At 47.0% G+C, this 14,504-nt stretch overlaps 2 protein-coding genes across 3 annotated transcripts in view; both read right to left on the minus strand.

Annotated features, from left to right (window-relative positions):
- Window positions 1-736: 736 nt before the first annotated feature.
- On the minus strand, window positions 737-8,045 carry LOC129838641 (transmembrane protease serine 9-like). Its single transcript, XM_055905751.1, has 13 exons — window positions 7,858-8,045; window positions 7,659-7,760; window positions 3,735-3,918; window positions 3,572-3,647; window positions 3,265-3,454; window positions 2,966-3,105; window positions 2,699-2,852; window positions 2,573-2,611; window positions 2,187-2,406; window positions 1,755-1,912; window positions 1,504-1,602; window positions 1,174-1,310; window positions 737-943 (listed from the first exon to the last, which is right to left on the minus strand). The coding sequence occupies exons 1-13, from the start codon at window positions 7,916-7,918 to the stop codon at window positions 779-781; spliced, it is 1,725 nt and encodes a 574-aa protein (XP_055761726.1). The 5' UTR covers window positions 7,919-8,045; the 3' UTR covers window positions 737-778.
- Window positions 8,046-8,214: 169 nt separating this feature from the next.
- LOC129838949 (protein O-mannosyl-transferase TMTC1-like) overlaps window positions 8,215-14,504 on the minus strand; it is a 106,872-nt gene continuing 100,582 nt past the window's right edge. For both annotated transcript variants that reach the window (XM_055906230.1, XM_055906229.1), the window contains 3 exons: window positions 11,713-11,835; window positions 9,470-9,547; window positions 8,215-9,355 (listed from right to left, as the gene is read on the minus strand). In XM_055906230.1, coding sequence (XP_055762205.1) covers window positions 9,233-9,355; window positions 9,470-9,547; window positions 11,713-11,835 — 324 coding nt within the window. In that variant the 3' untranslated portion in view covers window positions 8,215-9,232. The remainder of the gene's footprint in view (window positions 9,356-9,469; window positions 9,548-11,712; window positions 11,836-14,504) is intronic.

Consider the following 14,504-nt stretch of genomic DNA (forward strand, 5'->3'; position numbering starts at 1 on the left):
GCAGGAGGCTGACCGTCTGTGTTTTGTTATTAAAGTTGCACCCCCCCCTCAAATCGTCAGGGCATGAACACTACAAGGTGTTGAACGCGTTCCACAGGGATGCTGGCCCATGGTGACTTCAGTGCTTCCCACAGTTGTGTCAAGTTGGCTGGATGTCCTTTGGGTGGTGGACAATTATTGATACACACAAGAAACGGATGCGCAAGAAACTCAGCAGCGTTGCAGTTCTTGACACAAACCGGTGCGCATGGCACCTACCATACCCTGTTCAAAGGCACGTAATCTTTTGTCTTACCCATTCACCCTCTGAATGGCACACATACACAACCCATGTCAAGGATTTCAAAAATTCTTCTTTAACCTGTCTCCTCCCCTTCATCTACACTGATTGGTGGATTTAACAAGTGACATCCATAAGGGATCATATTTTTCACCTTGTCAGTCTGTCATGGGCAAGGGTTCATAATGTTTTGTGCAGTCAGAGTACATTCCTACCTCCTTAAAAACATGTTCCCATGTTATATTTGAATGTATAAAATCATACACGCAATATATTTCAATCATAGTGTACACTGAAGAATAAACATCTTTGACGAACCCTATGACGACCGAAATACAGCGTGCGACAACAGTCAGCTTGATGTGTGCTTGACATTCCTCAACATCTAATTGTGATTGCATTATACACTGTCATTGTGTGCCTTTACCTTACACAAGTCTCAAAATGAACACTGGATCAAAAAAGTCATTGTTTATTCCATTATAATGTGAAACAAAGTCAGATGTCATTGGTTATGTTTGTGATCCAGGAATGATAAGCTGATAGTCGGGAGAAGACTGCTGGTGTGCTGATGTCACAGCTCGGGCTGCCCCATGTGACCACCCCAAAGAGGAAGAAGACCCCATTTATTTTCTGGCAGAGGAGTGGAGCACCAGAGTCCCCCTATAGACAGGGAGGAAAGACGACTTGATGCTATTTGAAAATATGATCAATTACACTAAAGTTAAAACAATGTCGTGAAAGTTCATGTGCACTAGTCCAGTCTTCAACATCACATTCCTATGAAGACCACTCATTCACATCAGTACTGTACGTTCAAAACCATTCATTGATCCAAAACTTAACCCATGTCTTCATGAGTACACCATAGAGTTGACCGTCCCACTACATACCATGCAGGAGACCGAGCCGGCCGGGTCTGTACACAGCTGAGTGTCCGTAATGAGATCCTCTCCCCAGCTCTCTCTACAAGCGGTCCTGTTGACCAGACCCAGCCTGGCCTGGTGCAGGATGGCACTGCTAACCTTCGCTATGGGGAGACAGAGCACATAAGCAAATAGTATGATATTTTTATAATAGAGAAGGATGCTGCCTATTTACGAGCAAGACCGATGAAACACTGGATCCAGGAGGATGAGTCCCTCCAGTTCCTTGTGGTAAACCGGCCATCAACCGTACTCGAGAACTTAGTCATGAATGAAGAGTTACGTTGCTGTACATACGTGCCGAGTTGCTGGATCCCCAGCCTGTTGTCACACAGGACCAGCTGTCATCCAGCTTCACATCCTCACGTGGGAGGCAAACTGGAAACACAGTGTCATCTAGGGACAGAGAAGACCACCAGAATAAGCATCCTAGATATGTCACAATCTTTAATTGGCCTGCAAGCCAAGTTTACGGTCCTGTAAACCATTCAAGCAATACAAGCAGGTCAGTGAGCTAAAGTATCCCATGCTGGAAGAGTATTTGTTACCAAATCGAGCTGGAACACTGAGCTTGATGAGTGTGAGGTCAGAGGTCGGAGGGGAGGTTCCGTCGTGGGGGTGGCTGAACACCTCGTCCACCGGGATGGTCTGGGCAGCCATGAACCTCAGGTCGTGACCTCCCAGCACCACCGTGTCAACTGTAGGTCTGAAAGAGAGAAAAATAGACAGACACTGTTTGTGTGAAATAGGACAGGTGAACAAGAACTACAGTAGCTAACCTACCCTCACTGACATTCCAAGGGCTGTTTGAGAGCACAATACTGAGTGTGATGAAAGAATGTGAAGGTGGGTGTATGAGTCCACTGAATGAGTGAAGCATTACAACAGAGATAGAAAGTGATATTCAAAGAAAATGATCATGTAGAGGTTAGATTACAGACGATAGTGTGTCCCGTGTCGGTACTTGGTGACTGACTTACTTGCTGCGGCAGTGTTGCGGTGCCAGGACCCAGTGGTGGTGGATCAGGGTCCCGCTGCAGTAATGTCTCCCTTTGGACTGCAGACTGACCTGCCAGGGCCAGGAGTTGGCGCACGCCTCTGTCACACTCCCCACCCGCACCTCACCCTCCAAGGTCGCATACAACCATGCCGGGCGGGAGTCCAGCCGGCAGGTCAATATCTTACTCTGACCACAACTCTCTGGGAGACAGAGGGTACAAGAGGGTTAGCGGTCAAACTGAATACGATCTTCTGTTTTGATCAATAAATTACAATTTGATGTGCTGGCAGTAAGATAATGAAAATCTGATTTATTTTTTTCCTGTAAAAGTTTCAGGTAGTTAAATAATTTGCAGTGACAACCTACCTTCAGTCACAGTAATGCCACCAGACATAGACGTTTCACCTGTTAAAAATAAAAGATCAGAAAAAAAATCTCCCGAGTGCTTAAAAACAAAGTATTTCTCCAGCGTTGGGCTCCCAGTGTCCTTACCTTGAATTAATTCATTGATCCAGTCTAGGTAGACCTGTACTTTAGTATAGACGCCAGGCCTCCGCGCTCTACCACAGCCCACTCCCCAGCTGACCACTCCAGCCAACTCATACCTGGACCCTGTGTAGCAGGACAGAGGTCCACCCGAGTCACCCTGCAGGAACAAACACGTCATAAGACAAAGATATCAGACTTTCTATATGAAAGTAGAATACAACAAAAAGGTATAAAATACATGAAAGCATTGTCAGAGTTCAAGGTCACTACCTGACAGGCGTCTACACCTCCTTCAGGGTCTCCAGCACAGAACATGGTGGGCTGAACGACACCAAGGTAGAACTTGTTACAGTCCTCTGAGGATAAGCAGGTCACATTAACCTCCTGGAGTCTGTTGGCACGAGGCCCATCTGAGAGTAGAAGAGTAGGAAGAAACAAGTAACAGGACCCTCCTCACTGAATGATCAATTAGGATGTAATGTCAGTTAGGACCCCAGAAAGGCACACCTGACCTTTCTAATAAAGATATGAAGGCATTTAAACTTCAAAAAGGTAGGAAATCTACTGACTCTCTCTGGTGGTGCCCCAGCCGGTCACTGTGCATTGCTTTTTGGGTTCGATTGGCCTCATCCATATCTCTATGGGTCTCACACACTGGTTGAACACCAGCGGGGTCTTCAGCTTCACCAGGGCAATGTCATGCATCTTTGTCATGCGGTTGTAATCCTTGTGGGTGACTATTTTAGAGAACCCAACCAACTGAAAACAAAAGTAAATGTGTGCCTTAACAGTTAAAAAGTTCACGCAGAATAGGAACACAGAAAAAAATGTGTTTAAATGACTTGAATGTAGTCAGTCCATGCGTGTGTATCCCACCTGTTGACATTCTTCATCAGGATTCTCAAGGTCGTGTTTCCCCGCCATCACAGTCCAGAAATCCACTTTGTTATACCTGTAAAACACCATCCATAATTACTTTAATTTCTTTAACTATACATCTATTTGATTCATTGTTACTTGAACTTCCAGAACTACTCACTGCTTGAAGCAGTGTGCGGCAGTCAGAACCCACAGAGGGGCGATGATGGCACCACCACAGGCTGGCATGGTGGTAAAGCGTAGGGATACCTGCCATGGCCAGGAGTGGGCCCAGGCCTCCACACCACCAATGATCCTCACCTCCATTTCCTGCTCTGGCACGAAGGACCGAACCCCTGCCAGATCTGCAACAAAGCTCTGAGGTTACAGGTTTCTTTATGGGTGTGCAGGGACAGGTTTCTGACTGCATCAGGACATGTGTGGGGGGGGGGCTAGTTTTAAGTAGCTTAGTATAGCAGTGCATGTCTGGTCTTGCCAGTAGGGCTGATGCTACCAGTGTTTGTGTATATCATTACATATAGCCAGAATAGATTCCGACCCTACGCTTGCTTACAGCTGCACTGGGGTCAGACAAGCCTCCAGTTTAGATTAAGGCGCCAGCGAGAGATAATGCTTAGAAAATGCACCTCAATCCAGGGACAAGAAACACGTGGTATTCCAAATTCTCAGTAGCCATTTTGGAATGGCAGTGTCAGCCAATCAGCTCCTTTGTTGTTCAACGGGACGTGCCATTCCATAACAGCTACTGTAGCATGAGGACAAAAACAGCAGTTCACCAATTAAACTAAAAAAAAATGTGTTTGTTCTTCTCTGTAACACTTGGGATAATTCAGAGTACAACGCATTTGTCATCCCTGTATTGAGGTACTTTCCCCCCCCCCCCCCGAGCCATATCTCGTGCCAGCTCCGGTCTTAATCTAAACAGGAAGCGTGTCCGACCTGAGTGCAGCTGTAAGCAAGGGTCGGAATCTATTCTGGCTACATTACATACTGCTTCACTATCTGATCAGCTTCTATAGGTCAAAGTAAGAAACATTGTACTGAATAACATGTTTTTGGACAGAGCAGCTTTAATAGCAGATTGATGTAATTGTCTGCATCACTTCAAATCTTGTTTTTTCTTTTAAAAATATATTGGCCCCTAACCCTACCACCCCTCCCCTAATTGGAGTAAACTAATGGATAATACTTAGGCTTCTACTTCCAGCTTATGCATACTATATACATTTTACGGACACAATATATTTTACATTAATTTATTAGTGGAACTAAACAACATAACTAATCTTCCTCACTGTCAACTGCGTTCATTTTCAGCAAACTTAACATGAGTAAATATTTGTAAGAACATAAGATTCAGACAAGCTGAACAAGTTCCACAGATAAGTGACTAACAGATGGAATAATGTGTCCCTGAACAAAGGGGGGGGGGGGGGTCAAATTCAAAAGTCCGTATCTGGTGTGGCCACTAGATGCATCAAGTGCTGCGGTGCATCGCCTCCTCATGGACTGCACCAGATTTTCCAGTTCTTGCTGTGAGATGGTGGAAGAGTGGGGTAACAAGCCACCTACAAGTTCCCGGACATTTCTGGCGGGAATGGCCCTAGGCCTCGTCCTCCGATCCAACAGGTCCCAGACATGCTCAATGGGATTGAGATCCGGGCTCTTCGCTGGCCATGGCAGAACAAGGACATTCCTGTCTTGCAGGAAATTATGCACAGAACGAGCAGTACGGCATTGCCATGCTGAAGGGTCACGGCAGGATGAGCCTGCAGGAAGGGTACCACACGAGGGAGGAGGATGTCTTTCCTGTAATGCACAGAGTTGAGATTGCCTGCAATGACAACAAGCTCAGTCCGATGATGCTGTGACATGCCGCCCCAGACCATGACGGACCCTCCACCTCCAAAATCGATCCCGCTCCAGAGTACAGGCCTTGGTATAACACTCATTCCTTCGACGATAACCGCGAATCCGACCATCACCTCTGGTGAGACAAAACCTTGACTCGTCAGTGAAGATAACTTTTTGCCAGTCCTGTCTGGTCCAGCGATGGTAGGTTTGTGCCCATAGGTGACGCTGTTGCCGGTGAAGACCTGCCTTACAACATTCCTACATGCCGAAGGCACGTTCACGCAGATGAGCAGGGACCCTGGGCATCTTTCTTTTGGTGTTTTTCAGAGTCAGTAGAAAGGCCTCTTTAGAGTCCTAAATGTTCATAACTGTGGCGTTAATTGCCTACCGTCTGTAAGCTGTTGTGGGCGACTATCATTTGTAACAAGTTTGAGTAGTCTTAAAGACCGTTCCACAGGTGAATGTACATTCATTGTTTATGGTTCACTGAACAAGCATGGGAAACAGTGTTTAAACCCTTTACAATGAAGATAATTGGATTTTTAAAAATTATCTTTGAAAGGCAGGGTCCTTAAAAAAGGGATGTTTCTTTTTTTGCTGAGTTTATATAAATTCCAGTCATACTTTATCAAAAACCTCTTTAAAGTCAGCTATGAATATCAGACCTGGTTTCTCAGATTTTTCATAGTGTTCTATGGTTTCCAGTACTTGTCTTATATCATATTGAATGATACAAAACATTTTTTTATGGTCTGGAGCTTTAAAATGTCCCACGTGGGTCCTCCGAGTACATCAAAAAAAGGTTTAGTGCACCTCGACTGGTTTGCCATCCTGCCCTGGAGTTTTCCCCGACGTATAAGGCTTTAATTGCATCAAAAGGTTCCTCCTCTGTAAAGCCATACCTTTAACTTCAGTTAGTGGAGATGGAGGAGACAAACATATGCTTAAAGTACTTTCCGTCTTCCTTCAAAATATTGTTTGGTGAATTGTGGGCGACTATCATTTGTAACAAGTTTGAGTAGGCTATTTTTGGTAGCATTTCTATGCTGAGAATAAAATAAATTGTGCATTTTCCCCCCATATCTAGTTCGCTTAATTTTGTACAATATTTTACACTTGATCTATTGAATGTTGCTCCATTTATTTTTCCTCTAACTTACTCTGTGCCTCTGTTACAGTTTTTATTGCAATCTGTACTGTTAGTCCTATTTCCTTTGTTAATATGAACTCGTTTGGACCTAAATTGAATTTGTTTTAAAGATTGGTATTGAATTGCTTTGCCTCTAAAGGGCAAATTTAAAAGTGTCACATACATTAAGGAGATCTGCTGTACGTTATGTCGGGAAACGTCAGTTTTTTTTTCATCCAATAGGCTTTGATTACAGTTCCAATATCCTCGCCCACGTGGAAATTCTGTAAGAGTAATGTATACGCCAATTATTTGATGGTCTGACCGCATTTTATCGTTTGGTGCCAGCGAGAATGACATGTGGTCAAGAAGACTAGCTTCATTGAGCCTCGGCCATGTATAGCTCACTAGCTCGGGATATTTAGGCCTCCATATATGCACTAGTTTCAATATATCAATGAAATGCACGATTTCCTTAAGTGTATGAGGGTGACAGTTTGTCGTGCTATTTACTTCACGGTCCATTGAGGTATTTAAAAACGTATTATAATCTCCCACCACAATAATAAAGTATTGTATTGTTTGTAGACTTGACCAATTATTATATATTTAAAAAATAGCGTGAATCATCATTTGGGCCATATAGATTCATGAGCCAACTCCATTTAAGGTCTAAAATCATATTTTAAATAATAAATCTACCTTGCGGAACTGTTTGGACAATTTGAATATCCACCCACCGTCTTTTTTTCCACACAACTTCATCTGAAATTGTTGACCAGTTTCCTGTAAACATTATTTTTTGCCAGGTAAATACTGACCGTCTTTCTATACCATCTGCTAAGCCATTACAATAACTGGCTATTCGTATTTCACCTTGAAATACAAATTTCAATTCTATTTATCATAATATGTTTGTAAACTTACCATTCAAATGTACCATAATAATTGTGCCCATATAGCTGTACCATGATATTTGCATTGCTGTTAATTAAACCTCCAATTGTTCTCCACTATTCCCCCGATCCTTTAAAAAGAACACAGTGCCAACGCCGTCGCCGCGATTATTTTATGATTCACTGTTAACGTGTTCTTCCCTACCATCAAATTGAAATCCACTGGTGAGGTTTGCATTTTCCCCTTCTGTTCCGTTCAATGCACTGTTTTCAGGGTTATGCACAATCTCATTCTGGTTATGTAGATCTGAAAGAGAAGTTAAAAATAAATAAAAAAGTCCACCATTAACTCCATCAAGTCACTGGCAACAAAACTAGAATGGAAATCAATGTGTTGCCCTTACCGTGCTGGAATCCAAGCCCCAGAAGAGACAGATACACAACTAGAAAAACACACATTTTCATCCAAAGTGCATTAAAAAGTTGATTGGGTTAAGACTGATGGCCCAATCGGAATAAAAGTGGCACAGGGGTAAATGCCACAAAGACACTTCACAACGTGCCTTTCTACTTTCAGGCACTCATCAGCTCTCCCGCGCTGCACCTGCTACCATCATCACCTAATTAGATTCACTAACATGTAATGTACCCACTAGGCCAGATGAGGGCAGTATATACCCATTTCATATGACTTTTCTCCCATTCACAAAAACAGGGCAACTTCTAGTTATCAGACACCTCACCGCACGCACCGACACCAGTTAATAAAACATAGATTTATTTTTATGGTGCAAATCAATCTCAGTCATTGCACTAGTCAGTTCATCTTTATCCTGTTGTACATTCCACATAAAATATTCATTCACGATCATCATAGCAACAGCAACAGCAACAAATAATACGCAGCGTCAGAAATGTTGAGCGGATCAGAGGGTCAGTGTTAGGCCTTAGGCAGGAGTTGCTTGCTGCTCAGAAGCTCTGCCATAGCGTGAGGTTAAAAGCACATGTTGTCAGTGTGTTCATGGAGCACACTGACACCTTGTCTTGTAGTCTTATCACAAGGCTTATGTATTCCAGACAAGCTCAGGCTAAGGGGTTGCAGGGACCTCATTTGAGTCAAGGAAAGCCCAAACCTAAGCATGGATATACAGTGACTTCAGCAAACTGTCCATGTTGGCAAAATGTAATTTGTCTTCCAGCTGGAATGATATTGTTGGAGCTTTTAATGTGAACATGACACCCAATTCAAAATCTCAACATGAGTTTACTTATGGTTTTGCTCATAAGCAGAGATGAGGGTAGTGATCACAGATTTAGAGCCTAAAACAGGATTTAACAGGAAATGAAATAGGAAAACAAATCAAACTAAACAAAACATTTTAAAAAGCAGATTGGTTTGTTTGAAGCCTTTTTCAGGCTGGGCAATGTGTGGAGCTCGTGGTAGTGTTTTAAAGAGGTCCAGAGAGCTGATCCAGTCCGCTCCAGTTGGAAGTGCTGCTGGCTGAATCTCCATCTTCATTCCTTAGGGCCCTCTCTCCATCTGCTTCCCCCAGAATGTGACTCCCGTCACAGGCTTAACCAGCCTCATGCTCCCCTGGAAGCTCCATCACCCCCAGTCTGCTTCCATACCCTGCAACCCTGTCATGTTCACCATAATCTCACATCCTCAATTTGGTAGGTTGACTTAAGAACCAGGTCTTTTTTAACAGGACTGTTGGGGCATCCAGGGTCCTTGGTCCCCAACTCATGCCCAGGATAGTGCTGTGTCTCTGGATTAGTCTAGGCCCCGGTCAGCCTCCTCTCCAGCCGGTCCAGCTTGGCCAGGTTGTCTTTCAGCAGCTTGGAGCCAGGGGTTAGGATCAGGGCCCTCTGGTAGTACCGCCTGGCTGCTGCATAGTCTCCCTGCAGTGAATCAAATACAGACATTTATCAGCTCTCATACAATGCCATATATGATATGATATATGAAATGGCGTTTGACTTATGCAAACTAACTCTACTGTGTAGTCATAGTACCTTGATATGCTGAATTCCTCCCATGTTCATCCAAGCCTGCGATTGGTCAGGTTTTAGTTCCACTACCAGCTTGTAGCTCTGTAATGAAGACCACGCATACCTTAATATAAAGTAGTTACAACCAACGATCACTAGATGGCAGTAGGGTTGCTATGGTCGGGCTATAAAGTGAATATGGAGGGAGAAAAGTTGCCTTAGAAGATTACTGAAACTTTAATCAACTCAACATGTTTCATGACTTTGAATTCAAAACACCCTGAAACAATAGATTATACTTTCAAAATACAGCAATCAGACATTGGATCCGCTTCAATATTGTCAGCCACCACACCCGAAGCCTGCATGATCTCAGTTGACCCTTCTGTGCCTTTTCTTAGAAGGGGAACAACACCCAAACAAGAGCTGGAGCCCTGGCGCCCGGCCAAGCCCTGCTGAGAATCAGACCTCTAGAGTTTATCTCCGAAGGTAACCCTGAGAATAAACTGTTCAACATAGCAGGCCTTTGTTCACTTCCTCAACTGAAGAAAGAGGGGGAGATGGAGGGAGGGAAAGGGAGTGAGAGTGGAAAGGGAGAGAGAGAGAGGGAGGGAGTGGAAAGACAGAGAGACTTGCTTTGTAAGGAAAGACAGTGAGATTGTGAGTGAGTGAGTGAGTAAATGAGGGAGTGAGTGAGTGAGTATGTGAGTGAGTGAGTGAGTGAGTAAGTGAGGGAGTGAGTGAGTGAGTGGAGAGACCTGCTTTTAAGCAGACAGAGAAAAGCACAAGAGGAAAAAACAAAAGAAAGATGGAGGGAAGAGAAAGAAGATTATTTTAGGCCACACACTTTGTTTTGTTAGAAGTGTGGGTGGGGGAAAATGGGCTTATTTGTTGTGCAGATAGTGGAGGAGATGGTGTTATTTTAGTGACAGTATCAGCGCGTTTTTCAGGGGGGAAAAGATCAAGGCAGCGAAAGGCCTGGAATGCTGTTTGATGTGATTTTATTTGCAGACTTTGTATCTCTTCTCTCTCTCAAGTGTGTCTACTTGAACAGGAGAAGAAAGCACCCGGCGCTTAGAAGATCCACAGGCGCCCTTGAAACCCCTGCAGATAATAACTTCATGTAGGAGATGCAAATCTTGTTGTTTTTAGGGAATATGCCTCAAAATATGTTCTATTCTTTATTCATAATTGTTTTTGGGGAGGTTGGGATATATGAGCCAATTAGTGGTCTTGTTTTGTAACAGGTAAAGTTTGAGTTTATAGGAGGTTCTAAAGTTATTTACCGAGGTGAACAGAGAGAAAAGAAAAGAGATGGGAAGGTGGATAATAAAGGCGAGAGAAGGGTATGATGATGATGAGGGAGAGAGAGGGGTATGACGGTGAGGAGGGAGAGAGAGGGGTACGACGGTGAGGAGGGAGAGAGAGGGGTATGACGGTGAGGAGGGAGAGAGAGGAGTATGACGGTGAGGAGGGAGAGAGAGGAGTATGACGGTGAGGAGGGAGAGAGAGGAGTATGACGGTGAGGAGGGAGAGAGAGGGGTATGACGGTGAGGAGGGAGAGAGAGGGGTATGACGGTGAGGAGGGAGAGAGAGGGGTATGACGGTGAGGAGGGAGAGAAAGGGGTATGACGGTGAGGAGGGAGAGAAAGGGGTATGACGGTGAGGAGGGAGAGAGAGGAGTATGACGGTGAGGAGGGAGAGAGAGGGGTATGACGGTGAGGAGGGAGAGAGGGGGGTATGACGGTGAGGAGGGAGAGAGAGGGGTATGACAGTGAGGAGGGAGAGAGAGGGGTATGACGGTGAGGAGGGAGAGAAAGGGGTATGACGGTGAGGAGGGAGAGAGAGGGGTATGCCGGTGAGGAGGGAGTGAGGGGTATGACGGTGAGGAGAGAGAGAGAGGGGTATGACGGTGAGGAGGGAGAGAGAGGGGTATGACGGTGAGGAGGGAGAGAAAGGGGTATGACGGTGAGGAGGGAGAGAAAGGGGTATGACGGTGAGGAGGGAGAGAAAGGGGTATGACGGTGAGGAGGGAGAGAGGGGTATGACGGTGAGGAGGGAGAGAGGGGTATGACGGTGAGGAGGGAGAGAGGGGTATGACGGTGAGGAGGGAGAGAGGGGTATGACGGTGAGGAGGGAGAGAGGGGTATGACGGTGAGGAGGGAGAGAGAAGATAGAGCAGATGGAGAAAAGTTTGCAGAGTAATGAGGTGTGTGTGTCTGTGTGTGTGTGTGTGTGTGTGTGTGTGTGTGTGTCGCCTCCTGTACCTCGAAGGCTCTGTCCAGCTGGTTCATCTCTCTGAGCTGGTTGCCCTTGGAGAAGTGAAGCTCTACCCTGACAGACATGTCTATAGGGTTCTGCAGTAGGGCCTTGTCTAGAGCATCCAAAGCCTGGAGGAAGAGGAGGTAATTAGTACACATATACAGAGAGAGGTTAATGCGAACACACGTGCACACACTGGGATCCTGACGAGACAGTTTCAGAGTGTTCTAATGAGTGAAGCTCAACCACAACATTAATGCTGTTTCTCGACTGTAACACCAGTGTTACACTAGTGTACACACCCTTCCATGGCTAGGGATAGACTTCAATAGCTAGAGATAGACTTCCATAGCTAGGGATAGACTTCCATGGCTAGGGATAGACTTCCATGGCTAGGTGTAACGGCTGTCGCTCTCCTCATCCTCGGATGAGGTGAGGAGAGAAGGATCTTCAGACCAAAACGCAGCATTTGGGAAATAAGCCATCTTTATTATAAATACGATGGCAACACGAAACGAAACAAAACACTTTCAAAACTACAAAACAAGAAAACGACGTTGACGAAACCTGAACATAAACTTACATAACTAAACATAAACTCACGTACAGGAAACAGACGACATCGAAACGAAACGAAACAAACAAACGCTACAGTCCCGTGTGGCACGAACATACATACTGACACAGGAGACAATCACCCACAACGAACACTGTGACAACGCCTACCTAAATATGACTCTTAATTAGAGGAACGCCAAACACCTGCCTCTAATTAAGAGCCATACCAGGCAACCCAAAACCAACACAGAAACAGAAAACATAGAATGCCCACCCAACCTCACGTCCTGACCAACTAACACACAAAACAACTAACATAAATAGGTCAGGAACGTGACATTACCCCCCCCACAAGGTGCGAACTCCGGACGCACCAGCACAAAGTCTAGGGGAGGGTCTGGGTGGGCATCTAACCACGGTGGTGGCTCAGGCTCCGGGCGAGGTCCCCACCCCACCATAATCCATCCTAGCTTCCTCCCTCCAAGAATGTCCACCCTCTTTTTACCCCCACAAAATCCTCTTAATAACATCACTAATAAGGACAGCACCGGGACAGAGAGATAAATCAAGACAGAGGGATAGATAAGAATATAGAGGTAGATCAAGATAGAGAGGGAGATCAGGATAGAGGGGCAACTCCGGACTGAAAGGCAGCTCCGGACAGAGAGACAGCTCTGGACTGATGGGCAGTTCTGGGTATCTAGCCGTTTCAGGCTGAAGGGCAGCTCATGGCTGACTGACGAATCTCGACGCTCATGGCTGGCTGACGACTCTCGACGCTCATGGCAGGCTGACGGCTCTCGACGCTCATGGCAGGCTGACGGCTCTCGACGCTCATGGCAGGCTGACGGCTCTCGACGCTCATGGCAGGCTGACGGCTCTCGACGCTCATGGCAGGCTGACGGCTCTCGACGCTCATGGCAGGCTGACGGCTCTCGACGCTCATGGCAGGCTGACGGCTCTCGACGCTCATGGCAGGCTGACGGCTCTCGACGCTCATGGCAGGCTGACGGCTCTCGACGCTCATGGCAGGCTGACGGCTCTCGACGCTCATGGCGCTCTGACGGCTCTGGCTGCTCATGGCGCTCTGACGGCTCTGGCTGCTCATGGCGCTCTGACGGCTCTGGCTGCTCATGGCTCTCTGACGGCTCTGGCTGCTCATGGCTCTCTGACGGCTCTGGCTGCTCATGGCTCTCTGACGGCTCTGGCTGCTCATGGCTCTCTGACGGCTCTGGCTGCTCATGGCTCTCTGACGGCTCTGGCTGCTCATGGCTCGCTGGCGGCTCTGGCAGATCCTGTCTGGTTGGCGGCTCTGGCAGATCCTGTCTGGTTGGCGGCTCTGGCAGATCCTGTCTGGTTGGCGGCTCTGGCAGATCCTGTCTGGTTGGCGGCTCTGGCAGATCCTGTCTGGCTGACGGCTCTAGCGGCTCCTGTCTGGCTGATGGCTCTGTAGGCTCATGGCAGACGGGCGGCTTTGCAGGCTCCTGGCAGACGGATGGCTCAGACGGCGCTGGGGAGACGGATGGCTCAGATGGCGCTGGGGAGACGGATGGCTCAGATGGCGCTGGGGAGACGGATGGCTCAGATGGCGCTGGGGAGACGGATGGCTCAGATGGCGCTGGGGAGACGGATGGCTCTGGCCGGATACGGTGCACTGTAGACCTGGTGCGTGGTGCCGGAACTGGAGGCACCGTGCTAATGATAAGCACCTTCCTACTAGTGCGGGGAGCAGGGACAGGGCACACTGTATTCTCAAAGCCCACTCTATAACTGATGCATGGTACCGGCACTGGTGACGCCGGGCTGAGGACAAGCACATCAGGATTAGTAGGGGGAGAAGATACAGTTTGTACAGGGCTCTGGAGACGCACTGGTAGCTTAGTGCGTGGGGCCGGAACTGGAGGCACTGGGCTAGATACACGCACTACAGGGAGAGTGCGTGGAGGAGGAACAGGGCTCAGGATACGCACTGGTAGCCTAGTGCGTAGTGTAGACACTGTAGGTACTAGGCTGGGGCGGGGAGGTGGCGCCGGAAATACCGGACCGTGGAGGCGTACTGGCTCTCTTGAGCATTGAGCCTGCCCAACCTTACCTGGTTGAATGCTCCCGGTTGCCCGACCAGTGCGGGGAGGTGGAATAACCCGCACCGGGCTATGTAGGCGAACCGGGGAAACCATGCGTAAGGCAGGTGCCATGTATGCCGGCCCGAGGAGACGCACTGGAGACCAGACGCGTTGAG

This window comes from Salvelinus fontinalis, chromosome 39 (assembly GCF_029448725.1).
Source record: "Salvelinus fontinalis isolate EN_2023a chromosome 39, ASM2944872v1, whole genome shotgun sequence".
Lineage (NCBI taxonomy): Eukaryota > Metazoa > Chordata > Actinopteri > Salmoniformes > Salmonidae > Salvelinus > Salvelinus fontinalis.

What these genes read in the sequence shown, in the direction of transcription:
- LOC129838641 (XM_055905751.1), bottom strand. Translation starts at nt 7,918, where the DNA reads ATGAAAATGTGTGTTTTTCTAGTTGTGTATCTGTCTCTTCTGGGGCTT. An exon ending in CAGTGGATTTCAATTTGATG is followed by an intron (nt 3,919 to 7,658) that starts GTAGGGAAGAAC and finishes GCTTTGTTGCAG; the next exon opens with ATCTGGCAGGGGTTCGGTCC. An exon ending in GCCGCACACTGCTTCAAGCA is followed by an intron (nt 3,648 to 3,734) that starts GTGAGTAGTTCT and finishes GGTGTTTTACAG; the next exon opens with GTATAACAAAGTGGATTTCT.